The sequence below is a fragment of the Acipenser ruthenus genome, chromosome 51, assembly GCF_902713425.1.
Source record: "Acipenser ruthenus chromosome 51, fAciRut3.2 maternal haplotype, whole genome shotgun sequence".
Lineage (NCBI taxonomy): Eukaryota > Metazoa > Chordata > Actinopteri > Acipenseriformes > Acipenseridae > Acipenser > Acipenser ruthenus.
Genome location: NC_081239.1, coordinates 2380001 through 2400476, shown reverse-complemented (window position 1 = coordinate 2400476; position 20476 = coordinate 2380001). Strand labels below are relative to the sequence as shown.

At 44.3% G+C, this 20476-nt stretch overlaps 2 protein-coding genes across 5 annotated transcripts in view; one reads left to right on the top strand and one right to left on the bottom strand.

Annotated features, from left to right (window-relative positions):
* The first annotated feature begins 106 nt into the window (after positions 1–106).
* LOC117398574 (UTP--glucose-1-phosphate uridylyltransferase-like) lies at positions 107–15128 on the top strand. 3 transcript variants are annotated; one of them, XM_033997547.3, is made up of 10 exons: positions 107–326; positions 3497–3627; positions 5384–5491; positions 6709–6894; positions 8344–8477; positions 8993–9275; positions 10308–10505; positions 12072–12314; positions 13021–13125; positions 14109–15128. In XM_033997547.3, exons 2-10 carry the CDS (start codon positions 3505–3507, stop codon positions 14214–14216), a joined length of 1488 nt encoding a protein of 495 aa, XP_033853438.3. In that variant the 5' UTR covers positions 107–326; positions 3497–3504; the 3' UTR covers positions 14217–15128. The 3 variants fall into 3 exon arrangements, with proteins under 3 accessions (XP_033853438.3, XP_058871996.1, XP_033853437.3); XM_059016013.1 differs by lacking the exon at positions 107–326 and adding an exon at positions 1560–2424; XM_033997546.3 differs by lacking the exon at positions 107–326 and adding an exon at positions 2436–2854.
* Positions 15129–15483: 355 nt separating this feature from the next.
* The window catches only part of LOC117398584 (solute carrier family 35 member F3-like), an 18265-nt gene continuing 13272 nt past the window's right edge, over positions 15484–20476 (bottom strand). For both annotated transcript variants that reach the window (XM_059016011.1, XM_033997563.3), the window contains 4 exons: positions 19548–19673; positions 18466–18658; positions 17709–17798; positions 15484–17198 (listed from right to left, as the gene is read on the bottom strand). In XM_059016011.1, the coding sequence (XP_058871994.1) occupies positions 16957–17198; positions 17709–17798; positions 18466–18658; positions 19548–19673 (651 nt within the window). In that variant the 3' untranslated portion in view covers positions 15484–16956. The remainder of the gene's footprint in view (positions 17199–17708; positions 17799–18465; positions 18659–19547; positions 19674–20476) is intronic.

The following is a 20476-nucleotide window of genomic DNA, read 5'->3' as shown; positions in this document are numbered from 1 at the left end:
CAAGCCCTAATTTATAAATATCAACCGGTACAGTTAACCAGTCAAACCTGTACGTTTTGCTGTTGGCACTTCTTTTCTGATTGGCTGGTCAGGTATTTAAAACAAAGAAGTGGTCTGATGTCAGAGGAAAGCTTGTTTAAGAACACACCCCTTTCAGACTGGCCCCTCCCACCCCAGGTATGTTATCTGCAGACTTTGACACCAGCTGAAGTACCAGCCTGTCAGCTGAGTCTTATAGGAAAAGGAGTAAACAGAGAAGGAGGAACTCCCAGGGCTGAAGGAGGAAAAGACAAGTTTGGATACAACTTGGGGAGAAAAAAACACAGGTATTATTTAACACTGCTCTTAATTGTAAGAGGTCTACACTGTTAAAACATTCTAGAAAATGTAAGAATGGTTAGTCCTGGATCATAAATGATCATGTATTTCTTTAACTTTGAATAGACAAAGAGAAGGAGAAGTGATACCTTTTATTGGACTGACTAAACAACTATTAATCACAAGCTTTCACAAGACAAAGGTCTGAATAAGCTCAAAGTTAGACTCTTAGAAAAGTTTACCTGTAAACTACCTTTGGTAATGCATTTTTTCTCATGCTGTTTTCACAGCTGTTCAGGCAAGAACACTGGCCCTGCCTGCCACAACAAAATCTAAGCTAGCTTTTACCTCCTCGATGTTGTTTCGAACTACAGCCCCGACCATCCCCCCCCCCCCACCCCCCAAGGCTCCCCTCTCACATTGTGAAGTCATTGTGAAGCGAGCATTTTCAGATGGACCGCACGTCACATGATTGTGAAGTCATTGAGGAGCGAGCGTTTTCAGATGGACCGCACGTCACATGATTGTGAAGTCATTGTGAAGCGAGCGTTTTCAGATGGACCACACATCACATGATTGTGAAATCATTGTGAAGCGAGCGTTTTCAGATGGACCACACATCACATGATTGTGAAATCATTGTGAAGCGAGCGTTTTCAGATGGACCACACGTCACATGATTGTGAAATCATTGTGAAGCGAGCGTTTTCCGATGGCCCACACGTCACATGATTGTGAAGTCATTGTGAAGCGAGCGTTTTCCGATGGCCCACACATCACATGATTGTGAAATCATTGTGAAGCGAGCGTTTTCAGATGGACCACACGTCACATGATTGTGAAATCATTGTGAAGCGAGCGTTTTCCGATGGCCCACACGTCACATGATTGTGAAGTCATTGTGAAGCGAGCGTTTTCCGATGGCCCACACGTCACATGATTGTGAAGTCATTGTGAAGCAGGCGTTTTTCAGATGGACCACACGTCACATGATTGTGAAGTCATTGTGAAGCGAGCGTTTTCAGATGGACCACACGTCACATGATTGTGAAGTCATTGTGAAGCGAGCGTTTTCAGATGGACCGCATGTCACATGATTGTGAAGTCATTGTGAAGCAGGCGTTTTCAGATGGACCACACGTCACATGATTGTGAAGTCATTGTGAAGCAGGCGTTTTCAGATGGACCACACGTCACATGATTGTGAAGTCATTGAGGAGCGTGTGTTTCAGATGGACCGCATGTCACATGATTGTGAAGTCATTGTGAAGCAGGCGTTTTCAGATGGACCACACGTCACATGATTGTGAAGTCATTGTGAAGCGAGCGTTTTCCGATGGCCCACACGTCACATGATTGTGAAGTCATTGTGAAGCAGGCGTTTTTCAGATGGACCACACGTCACATGATTGTGAAGTCATTGTGAAGCGAGCGTTTTCAGATGGACCACACGTCACATGATTGTGAAGTCATTGTGAAGCGAGCGTTTTTAGATGGACCGCATGTCACATGATTGTGAAGTCATTGTGAAGCAGGCGTTTTCAGATGGACCACACGTCACATGATTGTGAAGTCATTGTGAAGCAGGCGTTTTCAGATGGACCACACGTCACATGATTGTGAAGTCATTGTGAAGCAGGCGTTTTCAGATGGACCACACGTCACATGATTGTGAAGTCATTGAGGAGCGTGTGTTTCAGACGGGATGAAGTGCAGTTGTAGTTCCAATCCATTAATATAGAAAATTACATCCTATATTACATTCACTTTTCTATTTGACTAGTCTACTGTTCTCAACATGATTAGAGGTAACAGCCACACTTAGAAACACACATAAGAGTAGAGCTGAATGGGTTAATACAATATTGGCTGAACTCTTAAGCTTGGCTTCCGAGGACCTCCTTGTGTGTTTTGGCATCATGCTATTTCCTTATGAGATTTAATCTCGGTAACCAAGCAATCCAGATAAAATGTGACTCATTAAACTGACAGCCTGAAGCTGGGTGTGGGACACTCCCTTTACAAATCTGTATCACGTTTAGCACTGAGTTAGGCAGAGATACAGACAGGCCCAATCTCCAGCACTGACTGTATCAGTTTTCAGAGGTAAAACTAAGAAGCATGTAAATGGCTAGAGCAGTCTGTTTGGGTTTGAGATTAGAGATTAGGTTGGATTAGAGATTGAAGATGGGAGTTATGGTTTTAAAAACTTTATTGGTTCTGAAGATAACAACTATAATCATGATGGAAAAACTAAAGCATTAGAAAAAGCGTGTGTTGGATTTCACAACGTGAAAGGGACAGAGAGATTGCTAGTTTGGATACCCCTCAAAATTACCCTTATTTACTTGATTGGGCTACAGAAGAGTGGCGTAATGTAAAAGCTGTTGCAATAAATCATTTTGAAGGAGGACAAGATTCATTTTTTTGAAGTGCACTGAAGTGTAAAAGTATTCGAGGTGGTTTGCAGTATAAAAAGCCGAACTGTAAGCAATGCGTTGCCTATGAACCCAAAGACAAGCCTGAGAGATGTGTGGTAAGACTGTATGAGAAATAGAGAAGTCTGTTTCAATGTCTTCATCCTCTCTGGAATGATGTGCTGATGCTGGCTTGCTGTAGCTTTGAGAATTTAGCTCCAGTCCTCAATCGCCAGCAGTGTGAAGTAGTGGTTAGGGCTCTGGACTCTTGACCGGAGGGTTGTGGGTTCAATCCCCAGTGGGGGACACTGCTGTTGTACCCTTGAGCAAGGTACTTTACCTAGATTGCTCCAGTAAAAACCCAACTGTATAAATGGGTAATTGTATGTAAAAATAATGTGATATCTTGTAACAATTGTAAGTCGCCCTGGATAAGGGCGTCTGCTAAGAAATAAATAATAATAATAATAATTACAGTGTGGTACACATCACAAGCTTGTCTGTTGACTTCTTGAGTTTCCTCCCAGTTTATCACAGACAGGCTGGTATTTTATAATGTGAATCAAGCCCAGTTTATCACTGACAGGCTGGTATTTTATAATGTGAATCAAGCCCAGTTTATCACTGACAGGCTGGTATTTTATAATGTGAATCAAGCCCAGTTTATCACAGACAGGCTGGTATTTTATAATGTGAATCAAGCCCAGTTTATCACAGACAGGCTGGTATTTTGAAGCCCCTTGTGTTTTGTCCACTGGCAGTGTTGGATATGATCCGCCCGGCCCGTGAGCCCATCTCTCAGAGACAGACCCAAGCCTGTCCGGAGCTGCCCGGCTCGCTGGAGACTGAACTGGAGCAGCTGCTGGAATCGGAGACCCTCGAACAAGCTCAGGTAGCACTGGGTACAAACCTCATGCACTGTCTGCACACTATATATATATTTATATTTATTGCATTTATATAGTGCTTTTTATACAAAAGTATCGCAAAGCACTGTACAGTACATAGCAGAAAAAAAGAACAAACCACAATACATGTGTATAGCATGTCACACATACAACTGCCATAATCAGACCATTTAAATAACATACACACACACACTGACACACCGGCAGGATTAAGGGGGGGGACGGGGGGGGGCACTTGCACCCCCATTCTTTAAAGCTACCTTCTTTAACGTGTCGATCTAGGACTGCACATACTTTTAAGAAGTAATATCAATATACAGTACTGTGAGAATATGAGATGAAATCTAAGGAAGAATGGTCTTGCTTATTTATTTGTTTGAATTAATGAACAAAAATGACTGGATCCCTAAGAAGAGATTGTGGTAAAGCAATAAATGTTAGATATGAAGGCGAATCACGTCTTTGAACCAAAGCAGCAAACTGCTCAATGATGCTCTTCCAGCTTGGGTACATTTCCAGTAAATGAATGTGCAGATAGAAACAACACAGTCATTCAAGCTAAACAGGTTCTCTTGAATGTCATCTGCAAACTTTGTTGTGAAGTTTATTGTGAAGCAATAAACTTCAGATAGAAATGTATATATCAAACGTAAATGGCTGACATGATAGCATTGAAATCATTTTTACAAACCAAGAATACTAAATGAAGAGCTGACGAGTATTTTTCGTTGACTTCCAGTTAAATAAATCAGCAACTATTAACAGATATCTCACTGTATCCTATGATTAAGCATATAGTTCAACCTTCCGTGAATGTACAGAAACTGGGACAGCAACAACGTCGTCTTTCTAATAAACTGGAATAATGTATCTCTAAGTAAAACTGTGTAGCCATACAAGGTATAGAAAATCGCTGCCACCTGAAGTGGGTAAGCGTTCACAGGAGCCCTGGTTACAGGAGATTGTTTGAAGTTGGGGTGTAGTCATCTTCACACCAATTCAGGAATTACGCCTCAAGAAAACTAGATACAGATACATTTTTTAAACTTTGTATTGGGCAAGTGGAGTAGCTTCACAACACACACACATCATCCCTTGACATACAGTTGTGCCATGTTAACAACCTTACTTTCTATGCTTCAACCCTTAACAATCCCTGTCAGCCTTAAGGTCAGTGTGTCGACTTTATCACATAGGTCCCGCGCTGCTGTGGACATGCATGTAGTATCTGGGTTGTATAGCTGCTATTTAAAATGTGTAAGCATTAACTACATCAGTGCTTACAGGGATATCAGTAGCTTTGAGAGAGCAAATGGACAATCACACTTTAGTGACTAGAAAATGTTCTTCCAGGTCATCTCTGTCAATTTACTAAAGTCAGCTAAATTTGCATCCCTTCTAAAAGCTACGTTCGGTGCTTTCGGAAATATTTATTTATATTCATAATTATGAAGTATACGTGAATGCTTCCAAACTATTTTTGAAATGTTGGGTAATAATTTAGACTGTCATTATTAATGGTTCTCTCTCAACCCTCTCTTCTCTTTTCTTATCATCAAGGAGTTCATTTCTATTGAATATAGGGATATAAAAATACCAACACATACAGTTTATGTTTTTAGCTTGACTATTGACTGTAGTTTACCATACCGGGCTGGGTTTTCCAATGCTGGTTACATGTTGCTAGACTGTGGTGCACTTCTATACTGGAATAACCTCAGGTATCTTTCTGGAGCACAGGCTCTGAGGAGAGACTGGCAGGACTTCAAGCAGCTCCACAAGCGCTTTTTCCAGAGGGAGACTCTGTCAGTGCAGTGGGACAGGATTTTCAAACCCCCACAGGAGGCAGTAAGTATTCCTCAATACTGCAGGACCGAAGCCAGGCTGAGACAGGCCCTGATAGGTAAGGTACAGGGTCTGAGACCAGCCGCGCCCTTGCTGTGTCCTGTGATACATTCCCTTGTTCATGAGGCTAATGAACATTTCTCTTAGAAACATTGCAGTGGGTCCAGATCATGAGTGGAGTATTGTGGGAACAAACCCGGTAACGGGGAGTCCCCAAGGGTATCCCCAAGTAACGGCAGGACCACGTGGTGTGCTCGGTCAGTCATACAGTCAAGGGATTCCACAGGGAGCATTGACTCTGGCGCTGGGTTAGGGAGGCAAAACCAGCAGGGACTGTTTCTCCTCGCCGCTCTGCAGCGGCTCCTACTGGCCAGGTGAGCTCCGACACCTGCAGGGCATCTCACAGCTCACATCCGCTGTGGAGCTCCGGGGTGAAAAGAGGAGATTGGCTTGGGGATTCGGAGCATGCCCACTGACCTTAAGTTCTGTGGTGAGGGAGTGTAATATGACTAAACTGGGGAGAAAAATGGGGGTTAATTAATTGAGCACACTGAATTAAAAAAAGAAAAAAGGGAACTAGCATGTTTTTTGACTGAAGATCTCAGGACTGTTTACAGAATTGATGATGTCATTTATGGCTGGTATTGTTTGATCAGTGTAGCATTTAAAGTCATTGAACAGGATGTTTATTGATAGTGACTTTGGCCGGGTGCTCCTGACACTTTTATATAGTAGTGTTATACCAGAGCTTGAGAAATGCTGGAGATAAAACATTAAGGAGTTGAATTTGAATCAACGGCCTTTCAAATCAATTTTCAGTTGTAACTGTATAATACTAGCAAGAAAGCATATCCATTAGTTCCAGGTCTAGCAGTTCATGTAATACCCTGTGTAGTTTGTTGTTAGTTTTAGATTATTGAAATTGTTATATTCCTTACAGATAGGGCTCTTTAAGATGAGATATTTGCTTACAAGTGACGGCCAAAAATTAAATATTTGCCATAGGGTACATTTGCAGAAATGAACTTGTCTATTGACCATGTGTATCAAATCCTATGTGGTTGTGCTAGCTCATTTGAAGGTCATTTTTCCTGTTTTTTTTTTTTTTTAAGGGAACTTTTGGCTGAAATGTCATTCCTCTTCAGGCTCCCTGAACTTAAAATACACAATTGAACGTAATTATCGAGAGACATTTACTCTTCTGTTTCTCCTCAAAACAGATACAGGCCTACGAGACTCTCCAAGCCAGGGCCTTGCCTGAAGACGTCTCCTCCTTGCTGAACAAGCTGGTGGTGGTGAAGCTCAATGGAGGGCTGGGGACCAGCATGGGCGTGCAGGGCCCCAAAGGGCTGATGGAAGTGCGTGATGACAACACCTTCCTGGACCTGACTATCCAGCAGATTGCGGTGAGCCTGAAACTACAGAGAGACACGGAGGGCAATAATAATCAAATAATAACCTCTTCATAGCCGGTGGTCCTGAATGCAGCGTTACCAGATTCCTTTTTTTTTTCTTTCTTCAATTCATTGATGTCGTAGCCACCCTAAAGCCATTAAAATAACAGTATATAATAACACAATCATCATTTAAACATTAAACAGCGGGTGTGTTTATTGCAGATCATAACAACTCACTGTCGTCTAATCAAAACTAAATGTACAAAAAGCTGGTTTAGAAGAAAAAATCGGCTGTTATCATTTAAACATGTGATGTACATATCAGAATTATTAAACAAATAATCCAGGGAAGTGTTTACTTGATATGAGAGAATCTCTGACATCTTGCTTTCTTCTCCACCCTGGTTGTATAAACCGTGATCGTTCACAGAGCGGCGCTGTGCTGCTTTCACTCGGGAGGATTGTGGCTAAGCGGTTTGCAGTGTGCAGGTGTAGAGGTGATGCAGTGCTCAGGAATGATTTGAAACAACACAGTTAAAAAGCTCTTTATTTGGCTGGGTTGCTTGTTTAGCAACCTTAAATAATAATACCTGGCTCTACACAACAATGTCTATCGCGCAGGTAAACCATGGGGTTCAGTCCCGAAATAATAATAGACACACACAAACACAACACGGCCACAACTCCAGAGGGAGTGCTCTCAGTGAAAGTGGTGGTTTACAGGTTTATTCATGCACAATGGTGAAGTGGAGTCCGGGTTTAATTGCTGGCTGTTTAGCTACAGCCCCCAGATATTAACCTCCTATAAACGACAAACGTAAGACTTTAATAGAGAAACAAAACAACACACAAAAACTCATGGTTTCTTTATAGCACAGTACTCCTTCACTGGTCCTTTCGTAACCATAACAAAGGAACAGATTGCTTTGTCACACCCCCTCAGTCATGCTTCCTTGGGTAGTGAGTCCAATCACGTAGCCTCCAATCCATGACTGACACTGCCTACCGCATTAAGGCGATGACTTCTGGTATTGTGGCCCCGCCCCCTTCCTGAATGGCCGACTTCCAACTGACCCTGGAATGAACTGCCAAACCATCCAGTCCGGGGCACTCTGTTCCTGTTATACAGCGCCCTCACAGGTCAGGAGGGAGATTGTTGACACGGATTCATTCGCTCTCTGTCACAAAGATGCACAGCCCTTCAGGGCTCACCCGGGTTATTCAGCCTCATCCTTATTCGTTATTTACTTGAATTGAGGTGAGCAGGTGACACGACATCCCAGATTGCACTGCGGTTTGCATAGTTTTTATTTCCGGGTCAAGAGAATAAAAACCACAGCATGAGAACTTTAAGGTAAATTTGTCATAATGAAAAAGGATAATTGTTCAACACCGAGGGTTCCGATCCTGGCTCTTTATTCATCTCTCTATGGCTCTATGGCCTGTCTCCTGTTGCAGCACCTCAATAAGACTCACAGCTGTGACGTGCCCCTCGTCCTGATGAACTCCTCCCTCACTGAGGAGGACACGCAGAGAAGCCTGCAGAGATACAGCCACTGCCCCGTCAAGATCCACACCTTCCTGCAGAGCAGGTGAGACCTCTTAGAGCTGCACTCCAACCTCCCACTCCTTTACATTCAGGGACTCTCACCTGAGATTCATCTTCTACACATCGCGGTGCACCCAGATCGCACAGCAGCGTTGACTGAAACGAGTGGGGTGTTGTGGGAACAGAAAACCAGAGCTGTTGCAGGGGGGAGCGTGATCTGGATACGCTGAGATCCCGAGAAGAGATTTTTTTTTTAAACTCCTTTTCATCAACAAGGAAATGCCAAATAAACTTCTTAAACATCTTGGCGACTCCAGCAGTATCTACACACACACTGCTACACACCAGCGCTGTTCCAACAATCTTCTTGGAAGGGCACACCTTAATATTGATAGAATGAAAGGACAGCCTCATTATTTACATTGTACAAGATGTACATTTTTCCTATACAGTGGCATACAGTCCACAAACTTAACAGCACTTCAGGTAATAGAAACAGAAGATATGGCCTTGTACGTGGATCACGCATTTCTCATGCTGGTGTCTGTCCCCCTCCAGATACCCTCTAGTGCGGAAGGACACCATGCTGCCCCTGATCCACCCTGCAGGGTGGGCCCTGTCTGGCCACGGGGACGTGTACGCCAGCCTGTGCCGCTCAGGCCTGGCAGAGCTCTTCACAGCGCAGGGGAAAGAGATCCTCTTCATCTCCAACATAGACAACCTGGGAGCCACCGTGGATCTGCACATCCTCAACCATCTGCTGCAGGAAGAGTCCTCCGCCACCGGGGGGCGCTGCGACTTCCTCATGGAGGTGACTGACAGGACGAGGGCTGATGTCAAGGTAAGGAGGTACCCTCTTGGATAGGGTGGTCATATGGTTTACCGCTGGGTACTGATTCGTCCATTAAAAAGAGTCAAGGGTTAAATCATTTCTTAACCTAATCTTATGTTAATATAACTACATGCTTCTCTTTCTCTAAACTTAGTGTCCCAGAACCCTCTGCAGTGTGTACATCAAACACAATTCATTTGCTGAATCTTGTGTTACACATATCACTGCAATTTATTTTTTCAACATATTCCTGATAGCTTTGAGATTTTTATTCACACATCATAGGTAAATAAACTAGGCAAACTACTTTTACTCAGAAACATTCGCCAAGAGAGAGATTTGGGGATGAAATGAAGAATAATTGTCCCACACGGTCATTCTGCATTGGGAGTCATGTGATGCTATTTTGGGTACCACCGCCCCTGTGGGACAGATGTTTGGTTCTATTGCATATCTTTATAGAGGAGACTATTAGTGATCTAATAATGAAGGGAGGGGCCTGAATGGGTGGGGGGAGTGGCCAATTGAAGCCCCGCCCCTAGTCATTGTGTTTCAAAGCTGGTGACACCATCATTTTGGGGCAGCAGTGTGGAGTAGTGGTTAGGGCTCTGGACTCTTGACCAGAGGGTCGTGGGTTCAATCCTAGGTGGGGGGCACTGCTGCTGTACCCATGAGCAAGGTACTTTACCTAGATTGCTCCATTAAAAACCCAACTGTATAAATGTTTAATTGTAATTAAAAATAATGTGATATCTTGTAACAATTGTATGTCGCCCTGGATAAGGCATCTGCTAAGAAAATAATAATAATTTTAATTGCCACGCTCCTAAAGAAAATGGCTAACATTTTGGGGTACCACTGCACTTGTGAGATTGAACGGTAAGATCCATGTCATAGTACAGAGGAGATGATGATCTAGTCAGGGATAGTATTTACTAAGTAAGGGGTCTGAGTGGATAAAAGGGGCAATAAATGTCCCACTGCAGTCATTCTATTTCAAGGCTGGTGACATCATCAGTGTATTAATCTTGTTGTCCACAGGGGGGCACTCTAATAGAGCTAGATGGGAAACTGCAGTTGCTGGAGATTGCTCAGGTGCCCAGGGAACATACAGACGAGTTCATGTCTGTGTCGGAATTCAAGATCTTCAACACTAATAACCTGTGGGTGTCTCTGGAGTGCATGAGGAGACTTGACAGACAGCAGGCTCTGCACATGGAGATCATAGCAAGCAGCCAGGTAAAGGGGCTCACAGGATAACACATCACTCGCCTTTCAGAGCGTTTGACTGGGGTTCTCCATTGGAACCCCATGAACCCTGTTAATGATACAGCAGGTTTCAGCACTTTCTGTTCATGAGTCCTTTCTGAGCAGCTGAGCTGAGCTGTGATTGAGTGGGGCGGAGATACTGGGATCCAAAGCCAACAATAGGAAAGCATTGGGTATGAGTGACACCCGTTTCATTTGCTGTGATTGCGCTTGGATATCCCGGGTGCGTTTGGTCAGCTGCTGGTCAGAAACAAAGAATGAATTGAAAATGATGGCATTGAGCAGCAAAGCCCCTGCAGCCTGGTGCACAGTTAACAGGTCCCATGATGTTTCAATGAAGAACTTAGGTCAAAAATAAATACTTTATTCTAAAAGTGAATTAATGCAGTATTTTGGGAGCCCCTGAAAACTAAACGCTGAAAAGAAGTAAGCCTAGTAATCTGTTTTCTGATCACTTTAAAATACAACATAGTATTCAGAACAGGTTTTATAACACATTGATATTGTAAAGAATCTGTGTACCTAGTAGCCCTCTATACTGTACATTCAAAGCACTTTTTGAGATATGTGTATTTTATCAGTGGTATTCTCCTATGGCATTTTGAATGAATACCAGTTGAATCAGAAAAGCTTCTCATTGCATATTAGCTTCTCATAGCTTCTCATTGCATATTAGTTTGGAAGAATAATGTGTTACTGCATCTGCACTTACAGAAACGTAGAATTCAAATAATAAAAGGTGGTATAAGAGTAGAATGTGCACACCAAGAGAAAGACCTGGCTACCAAGCAGCAGCAACAATCAAACAGGCAAACAAACTGCAGGTTCAGTATATAGCCAAAAGTGTAGAGCACAAATCAAAGGAGGTCATGATGAGCTTGTATAACACACTGGTGAGCTCCTGAACTCCTCAACCATAACAGAGTCTTTGAGCAGTTACAGCAAGAACGAACAGCGGTTCATTCATTTGTAGACATAAATGTCCCGGATCTTATCATTAAGGAAGAGGGACAGCATTTCTGTTTCCAGACCTAATGCACGGCCCTTGATTTACAGCAGCTCTCTGCTTGTGGATGAGGGTGGGGTGGTTTGATGCCTTATTGTTGGGGTTGGTAGCAGCATGCCCACCTTTGCCTACCCATGGTTTGAGATAATCTGCAGGTTTGAACAATACCAGCGCGGGGCGATTAATCTGATGAACAGGAGCGACGACACTGCTGTTGTTAAGAGCTCTAGTTTTGTGGTGTTTCATCGTTTGGGTTGTAAAGAAACTTAATGTTGCAACATGCTAAAATATATAGTAAACCTTTGTCACTCAATACAGGGAACAGGAAAGCGTGTTTTTATTGTAAATGTTAGGTACACAGGGTTCTTTTTTGCATACGGTTCATCGTTTGCAAACAGCATAATTCTCGCCTGTCAGACAGAAAAGCTCAAATTAACCCCTGATTGCAAACGCCGTAAAAGGTAAGGGGGCAAAGTTAAGAAAATGGAATGTCGAAGGTTTTAACAGCGAGTGTTGATTTCTTGCAACAGACTCTGCCCAGCGGTCAGGAGGTCATCCGGCTGGAGACGGCCGCAGGCTCGGCCATCGGGAGTTTTGCGCGGCCACGGGGGGTCAATGTGCCGCGCAGCCGCTTCCTGCCGGTCAAGACGACCTCTGACCTCCTGCTGGTGAAGTCCAACCTGTACGAGCTGCGAGGGGGGGCTCTGGAGATGAGCGAGAACCGAGAATTCAAGACAGTGCCACTGGTCAAACTGGGAGCCCCCTTCACGAAGGTACAGGATCCCCTCACTGACACACACTCACAGAAGTAACGTTAGAAACCAGCCTGCATTCATATTCATCCACTGCACCTCACAGCTCTATAAGATAGGAATTTTGCCTGCAAGTGACGGGGAGATATAAGATATTTACTATAGAAGTTGTTTCACCTTTAATAGAACTACCATATATTATTTCTGTGACTCCTGTATGAAGGCCCACTTGCGCCATCTCTGTCACTTTCAAGTCATTTTTCCAATCCACCTTTTAATGTGAGGGCTATCTTTAATTATTATGTTTTTTCGAATTATGAGATGTGATAAATATTAAAAGCTGATATTATTTATGGCGCAATTAATTAAATATTGGTGCACTTACTCCAACTGAGTTAGTACTTCCTGGGTCACCTGGTGAGTGAAATCGTCCCCACCCCTTCCCTGGTTTCTTTCCTGTCAATAACCAATCAGCTGCTTTCCCCTATTGACTGACATGCTTTCAGCCAGTAACATAAGCCAGAAAACACTGTTGAGGTGAAATGACCAGATAAGCTGAGAATAAGGCATAGAAACGGATAATTTATTTTTAGATATCCTGTTTTAAAATAAAACCTCATTTCAACACTGTAGACGTGTTCCCAGTGGAGACGTTTCTTTAGCATCGCTACGAATCCCTGCAGCGTGGGGCGGTTCTGGATCAGGATGTTCTTTGTTTCCGTGGCAGGTTCAGGATCTGCGGACTCGTTTCGAGAACATTCCGGATCTCCTGGATCTCGATCACCTGACTGTCTCGGGCGACGTCACCTTTGGGAAGGATGTGGTCTTGAAGGTAAAAATTCAGAGAAGCTCCCGTCATTCTGTAACCATTGAACTGACCTCTCTCTCTCTACAAAGTCAGTCACATGGCACCAGATGCACAGAGAAGTGGTTTCATGATAGACTTTTTTATTTGATATTTTTATTCACTGACGCCATACTGAAGCCATTAAAATAACTGTAGATAATAACACAACCATCATTTTAAAAATGAAACATTGAGTGTATTTAATGCAGATCATCATCAAATCAAAGCATGTTAAATTTACAAAAAGCCGAGATAGAAAGGCTAGATAAGTTATTACCATTTAAATGATGTACACATGTTTCAATTCAGATTGGATTTAACATGATAAAATGACATGCATGCATGTTTCAGTACAACTGGGACACCAGAAATGGTAAACAAATTGGATTGTGATGTAGGGCCAGTAGATCTTTTAGTTACATTTTTACGAAAACATTTTTCCTAACTATACAACATGGAGCAGCCTAACCAACAGGTGTCTCGAGAGATCTGATCACAGCCTTGACATGGCGTAGACTGCACAAGGTGTTGGAAGGTGCCTCGAGGGATCCATCCAGTCCTTCATATCTCACACATGACGATCCTCTCTAGTTTCCTCTCTGTCCGTCACTGTTTGCAGCCACAGCTGTCTCTCTAGGCTTCCCTTTGCCGTTGCTGATCCACTCTGGTGACTCTTGGAGCAGCCTGACCAGCAGGACTGTCCTTGCTACTCTGGCTCCTGCTCCACGTGCCCCCACTATCTCTCCAATGGTGTTAGATCTTTCCCAAGTCCTGGTAGACTGTTTGCGAGCGTGCTGCTCCCACAGCTTTACAGCAGGGAAGTCACATCACATGACCAACCTAATCTCTAATTCAGGGTGATGCCAAATTCAATAGACTGGTCCTAATAAAGTGGCAGTTTAAAGAAGAATTTTCTCTTCATATTATCTCTCCATCTGAAGGTTCTTCATTTCTGTTTGTTTCCCCAGGGGACGGTTATCATTATATCGAATCACGGGTCCAGTATTGCCATACCGAGCGGTTCTATTCTGGAGAATAGGGTGGTGTCAGGAAACCTGTCTGTACTGGACCACTGACCCACTGACCCACGGCCTGACCAACACGTTCTCATGAAGAAACCAAATCTGTTGCAATTGAGGCACATTGAGACGTGTGTTTTTATTTTATATCTGGTACTACACTTAAAGTAATCTCTGTTCTCTTTGGTCACCTGGAGGGTGGAATAGTCGCACCCCTTCTATCTCAGTAACCAACCAGCTGCTTCCCCTGTTGACTGATATGCTTCCAGCCAGTAGACCCAGAAGACACGGTGAAATGACCCAGGAAGTGTTCCGGATTTCTTGAGAATAAGGCATGGAAACCGAGAACTTTCTTTACCCTAAAGCTGTACCAGGCATCTTGTTTTAAATCAAAATGCATGTGTGCTATAACAAGTGCTTCTTTCAAAACAGAAGTGCAAAACAGGGAAGATTAATGGAATTATCTTGTTAGCTAAAATTACCTGAACGTGCTCCAGACCCCCTGCAGTGTTCACAAGAAACGCATCCCGTTACCTGTGCTGTGTCCCATGTTGTCCCATGTTGTCCCATGTTGTCCCATGTTGTCCCATGTTGTCCCTTGTTGATATGTAAACTCTTTTGACATTTTAATCACAGATCACTGGTCATAAATCAGCTGGGCGATACGTTCTCAACATTTACTCTGGAGCGTTCGCCATTTACTCGGAATCGCAGTGCGTCCAGATCACGCTCCCTCCTTCAACGATGCTGGCTTTCTGTTCCTAACACAGAGCACTCAGTTGAATCACCAGCATTGTTACAGGAGGGAGTGTGATCTTGATACGACGTTCCTATGTAGCAGTTGAAAAAAGCAATTCCCTTGTTGATATGTAATTAATCAAAACAAAAATGTTTCTATTTTGTATTTTCAATATTTGTATAAAACGTCTTTTAAATCCATTAAATATATTTCTATTTAACTTTACCGGATTGGAATCTTTCAGCCCTCTTTCTTTTTTATAGGAAACCAAATCAAACAAAGAAACTGGTGCCCTTTTCAGTACTTATTTTGTGTAGTTTTACTTTAGGTATAGGGGTCCATGTTTAAGTCCACAACTACTAAAACATGTGGACTGCTTTTCTGGTAATCGCTACATTTTTCAGTTGCTTTCTTTCCAATATGAAAAGCCTTTCCAAAATGGTTCCTCTCCACCCACTGCCACCACGTACTGTGGTGACTGATCAACAGTGATAGACCTACAAGCATTCATTCCAACACAAGTCTCACTATTCAATTAGGTAGCTGCTGTATATATAAACTGCTGGATTTTGAACCAATCATTATACCAGTTTAGGAGTAGAACTGGCGAGGGGTCTGGCATGAGACTGTACAAAACACTTGATCAGTAGTTAAATTGATACTAAGAAATACCACATAGAACAGATGATATTTTAGATCCTCTAATTTAATTGGGACACTAATTAAAATGAGTGTTGATCTGACTTCAGTATTTCACTGTAGTCCTTATCCTGTGCATTAATACGCCAAGACGAAGGCAAAATTGCAGCAAAACTTTATTTGAAAATGTATTTACAAAATCTGTACATAATTATCAGAGCTGGAAAATGATATCAGGCTGGCGCTGTTAGTTTGAGCCTCAGTGCCATAGACATTAAACTCACTTTAGTTTTAAAACTTATGGAATCGTTTTTGGTATAATTGTTCACTAAAGTAGCTGATTGTTTCCTTTCTCACACCCCTGACTGGTTGATGTTGTTTGTAATCATTCAGAGTCGTTCTCAACTCCAATATTGAGTTCTGATCACGTTTCTCGAACCCTGCCTGTACCTGCCTTAGAGCTGCTTTCAGCTTGTCTGGAGAAACTGCCAGTACTGAACAGCCTTCCTCATTCAACACAAATCATGTGACACTGTGACCTTTAACCTGTGCTGGCCCCTCCTCCTCTATCTGTCTGTATTCATGTAGAGTAGGTGGAGCTAGTCACACTGTCACATGATTTGAACGGAATGAGAACGGCTGTTCGGTTCTGGCAGTTAGGATTCTCCAGTCAAGCTCACAGCAGCTCTAAGCTAGGGTTAGAGAAACATGATAAGAACACAATACTGGAGCAGCGGAACCACTCTGAATGTAAAAATGTCTGAAGCTACGTAAACAATAAATACAAATCTTTTTTTTTTTTCCTTTCAAAGTAATATTTTGTTTCCAAGTCACATGAATTACACTAAAATTACACTTTGGAATGAAAACGTTATATTGGTCCAGATTTACTTTCTTCAACAATCTTCAGTTGCATTTTCAGCCAAGTTGCTCACCAACGTTTTAAAAGCCATCGTCTTATTGGTTACTAGCACTAGAAACCAGATTGTACACTTAACTGTGTATTCCTTCTATCCACCACGGGGCAGTGTACTGCAGGGGGACAGGTTCAGGGTTGAACTTGATGAACTTAGACATGACTTTGAGAGCTCTAGTGGTGTTGCTGGTAGTGTTAATAAAAGGCGAGGACATATTTTTGGTTAGCAATATCTGAATTAAAGGGGATCCATAATTATGTTGCTAGAGCTAATAAGAGCTAACTCTTAAAGAGGCAGTGATAATTTCTAATTAGAGGTAAGAACATGGATTTGAAAGCTTAGGCTAACACTTAAATAGGGTCGTTTCTAATGTTGCTAGTAAGGGGGATGGAAATGTATTTTAAAAGGGGACCAGTTATGCTAGAACAAGGTAAGGAGTGGCTGTAAAGCCTTGGTTAGCCCTGGTGTACAGGCTGTGGTGTGGTGAGTCCCTGTCTGAGGCTCATGCTAGCGCTGCCCCCACGACTGGCTTGCCCTTGCTCCGGGCTGACTGGCTGCTCTCCCCTGCCTCCTCCGGGCTCTCCTCTCTCCTCCGCTCCCGCGTGATCCGGGCCAGGCAGCGCAGCGCAGCCTCGTCCCAGCGCTCCGGCAGGAGAAGCAGCAAGAAGCCCAGGCCGATGATCCCGGCGGCAGCAACTCGCACCTCACTGAACTGCAGCCCCCTGGTCAGAGACAGACCCAGCGCTGAGGAGAGAGAGGGGAGAGGGGGTGAGAGAGAGGAGGAGAGGGGGTGAGAGAGAGAAGGAGGGGGGTGAGAGAGAGGGGGAGAGGGGGTGAGAGAGAGGAGGAGAGGGGGTGAGAGAGAGGGGGGGAGAGGGGGTGAGAGAGGGGGGGAGAGGGCGTGAGAGAGAGGAGGAGAGGGGGTGAGAGAGAGGAGGAGAGGGGGTGAGAGAGAGGAGGAGGGGGGTGAGAGAGAGGGGGAGAGGGGGTGAGAGAGAGGAGGAGAGGGGGTGAGAGAGAGGGGGGGAGAGGGGGTGAGAGAGAGGGGGGAGAGGGGGTGAGAGAGAGGAGGAGAGGGGGAGAGAGAGGAGGAGGGGGGTGAGAGAGAGGAAGAGAGGGGGTGAGAGAGAGGAGGAGAGGGGGAGAGAGAGGGGGAGGGGGGGTGAGAGAGGGGAGAGGCTTCTAGTCAACCCTTCTCTGTGCTGTGCTGTGGAGTATTCAGGAGGGCTGGTTCTCTACGAGAGCGGGATCTACCTGCGTTGGCTGGGACACTCAGGAAGACCCCCACAGAGATGAGGGAGGGGTACGTCAATACAATCCCAAAATTCACCAGCACGTTGAAGGCTGAAAGAAAACGACAAAAAACAAGCAGTTATTCAATGACTGGCTGGTAGACACACAGACTCAAAGACAGACACACTGACACACTCACACACACACACACACATAGACACACAGACTCACAGACACAGGCACAGCGTCACGGACACACACTCACATGCATAGACACAGACACACAGACACACTCACACGCACACATACTGACACACGGATACACAGTCAAACAGACTCACATACATAGAGACACACACAAAATAAGAAAATATCAAAATTAAACAGAGAAAGACACTGTGGCCAAAAGCTTTGCATCACCCTATAACATTAGCTCACTCATAAAGTCAAATGAAACCTGCTGGATAATGTTACATTAACATATTGAATTACACACAGCTTTGCAATTTTCCATATACTTAACAAAAAACTGACAACAAAATTTAAAATATGTGACATTTCGAAATCTAACATGAAATACTAGTGCACTACTATTATGGCTTCCGAGAGACTTTTGCAAGATCATTTTGTAGTGTCTTTGATTACACGATGTTAAACAAGAGATCTAAATGATGTTCATATAGTTTTTTTCTTTTTAAATGATGTCTCAAGCCTAAAATCCTAGGTGATGCAAAGCATTTGGCCACAGCTGTACTCAGTGTGTCCCCCCCTCTCTCACTCAGTAGCAGAGCAGCCAGGGTACAGAGCTGCTCCCAGGGAACGAGCTGAGCGGAGGGCCAGTACTCCACTCTGGTGATGTAGAGGATGAGGGAGAGCCAGGAGAGCAGGAGCAGGTTACACAGCCCCAGAGCACTGAGGAACACAGCCACCTCCCCGAACTTCACCTCCCCCACCAACAGCTTGAACAGGACCTGAGGAACACACAACCAGAGAGAGCACTGCTCAGAGAGGCCACCAGGGGGCACTGCAGCACAAGACCACTCTCCCGCCAGCAGCAAAGTGTGATAAAGCACAGTGAAAGCATGGTAAAGCAAAGGGAAGCATTGTAAAGCATAGAGAGGTATGGTAAATCATAGGCAAACATTGTAAAGCACAGAGAGGTCTGGTAAAGCATAGGGAAGCATTGTAAAGCACAGAGAGGTATGGTAAAGCATAGGGAAGCATTGTAAAGCACAGAGAGGTCTGGTAAGCATAGGGAAGCATTGTAAAGCACAGAGAGGTGTGGTAAAGCATAGGGAAGCATTGTAAAGCACAGAGAGGTGTGGTAAAGCATAGGGAAGTATTGTAAAGCACAGAGAGGTTTAGTAAAGTATATTAAAAAACATAGCAATCCATGGTAAACTATAGTAAATATATAGTATAGGCATGGGAAAACATGGGTGAAAATCTGCAAAATTGCCGTGTCCTAATATTGAATTTCTTACCTTCTTATTACCTGTTGTGTGTGTTCTCTATCACTGTCTATCACTGGCTCTGTTTCGAACATTATTTGATCCATAACTTCAAAACATTTAACAGAAAATATAAAGTCAAAATTACAAAGAGACTTAGTCTAGTTTTCCCTTCGTTCATTATTTACCAGGCTTACTAACTATTACCCCCAAAAAAGGTCCTTCGATCCCCCCCGCCACTTGCTTCTTACACCCAGGAGCTCCACAGCGACCCCTGAAGGAGATAACCTGCAGGTGCCTGCTTTATAGCTGACTGCGCGTCTGGCCAGCAGGGGCCGCTGTAGCGCAATGAGGAGTCCCTATAGAGCAATAACAGGAAGGTTAATTCCTGCGGTATCACGTAACTGACCTTGTAAAGTGCAGAGCTGGAGGCGGAGCCTACCACCAAGGCCACGCCCGTGATCGAGTCGCTATGGAAACCGTCTGCATAGGCCATCATCACTATCCCTGTGATGGACAGAATGGCTGCCACTATCTAGGACCACAAAGAACCAATAAACAACCAAACTACTTTGAATCCAGGTTGTACAACATTACTGTGATGACTGAAGCTGAAATGCTATACAAAGAGAATCTCAACGACAAGAAGAATAGTGCCCAATTATTTACACCCCCGATTTGCTCCCCAATTTAGAACATCCAATTCCGCTCCCTCACTGCAGCAGCACCCCACAACAGCCTAGCAGAAGAGACTCCCCCTGCACACCACGCGGCCGTGCCTTTACCAGGGGAGACCCTCGGAGACCCCTGCGCTCCCCTGACTGCATGACTCCCCCCTGCACACCACGCGGCCGTGCCTTTACCAGGGGAGACCCTCGGGGACCCCTGCTCTCCCTTGACTGTATGACTCCCCCTGCACTCCACACAGCCGTGCCTTTACCAGGGGAGACCCTCGGGGACCCGTGCTCTCCCCTGACTGTATGACTCCCCCTGCACACCACGCGGCCGTGCCTTTACCAGGGGAGACCCTCGGGGACCCCTGCGCTCCCCTGACTGTATGACTCCCCCTGCACACCACGCGGCCGTGCCTTTACCAGGGGAGACCCTCAAGGACCCCTGCGCTCCCCCTGACTGTACGACTCCCCTGCACACCACGCAGCCATACCTTTACCAGGGAAGACACTGAGCGACCCTGTAAGTCAATAAAGTAATTTTAGCTAACAATTCCATAGATCTTACCGGTCATGCACTTTAATTCTCAATGTTAGTCTCAAGGGTGCAGTTTTGAAACAAACTCCGGTTTCTAGCAAACATGGATTTTCATTTGAAAACATCTGG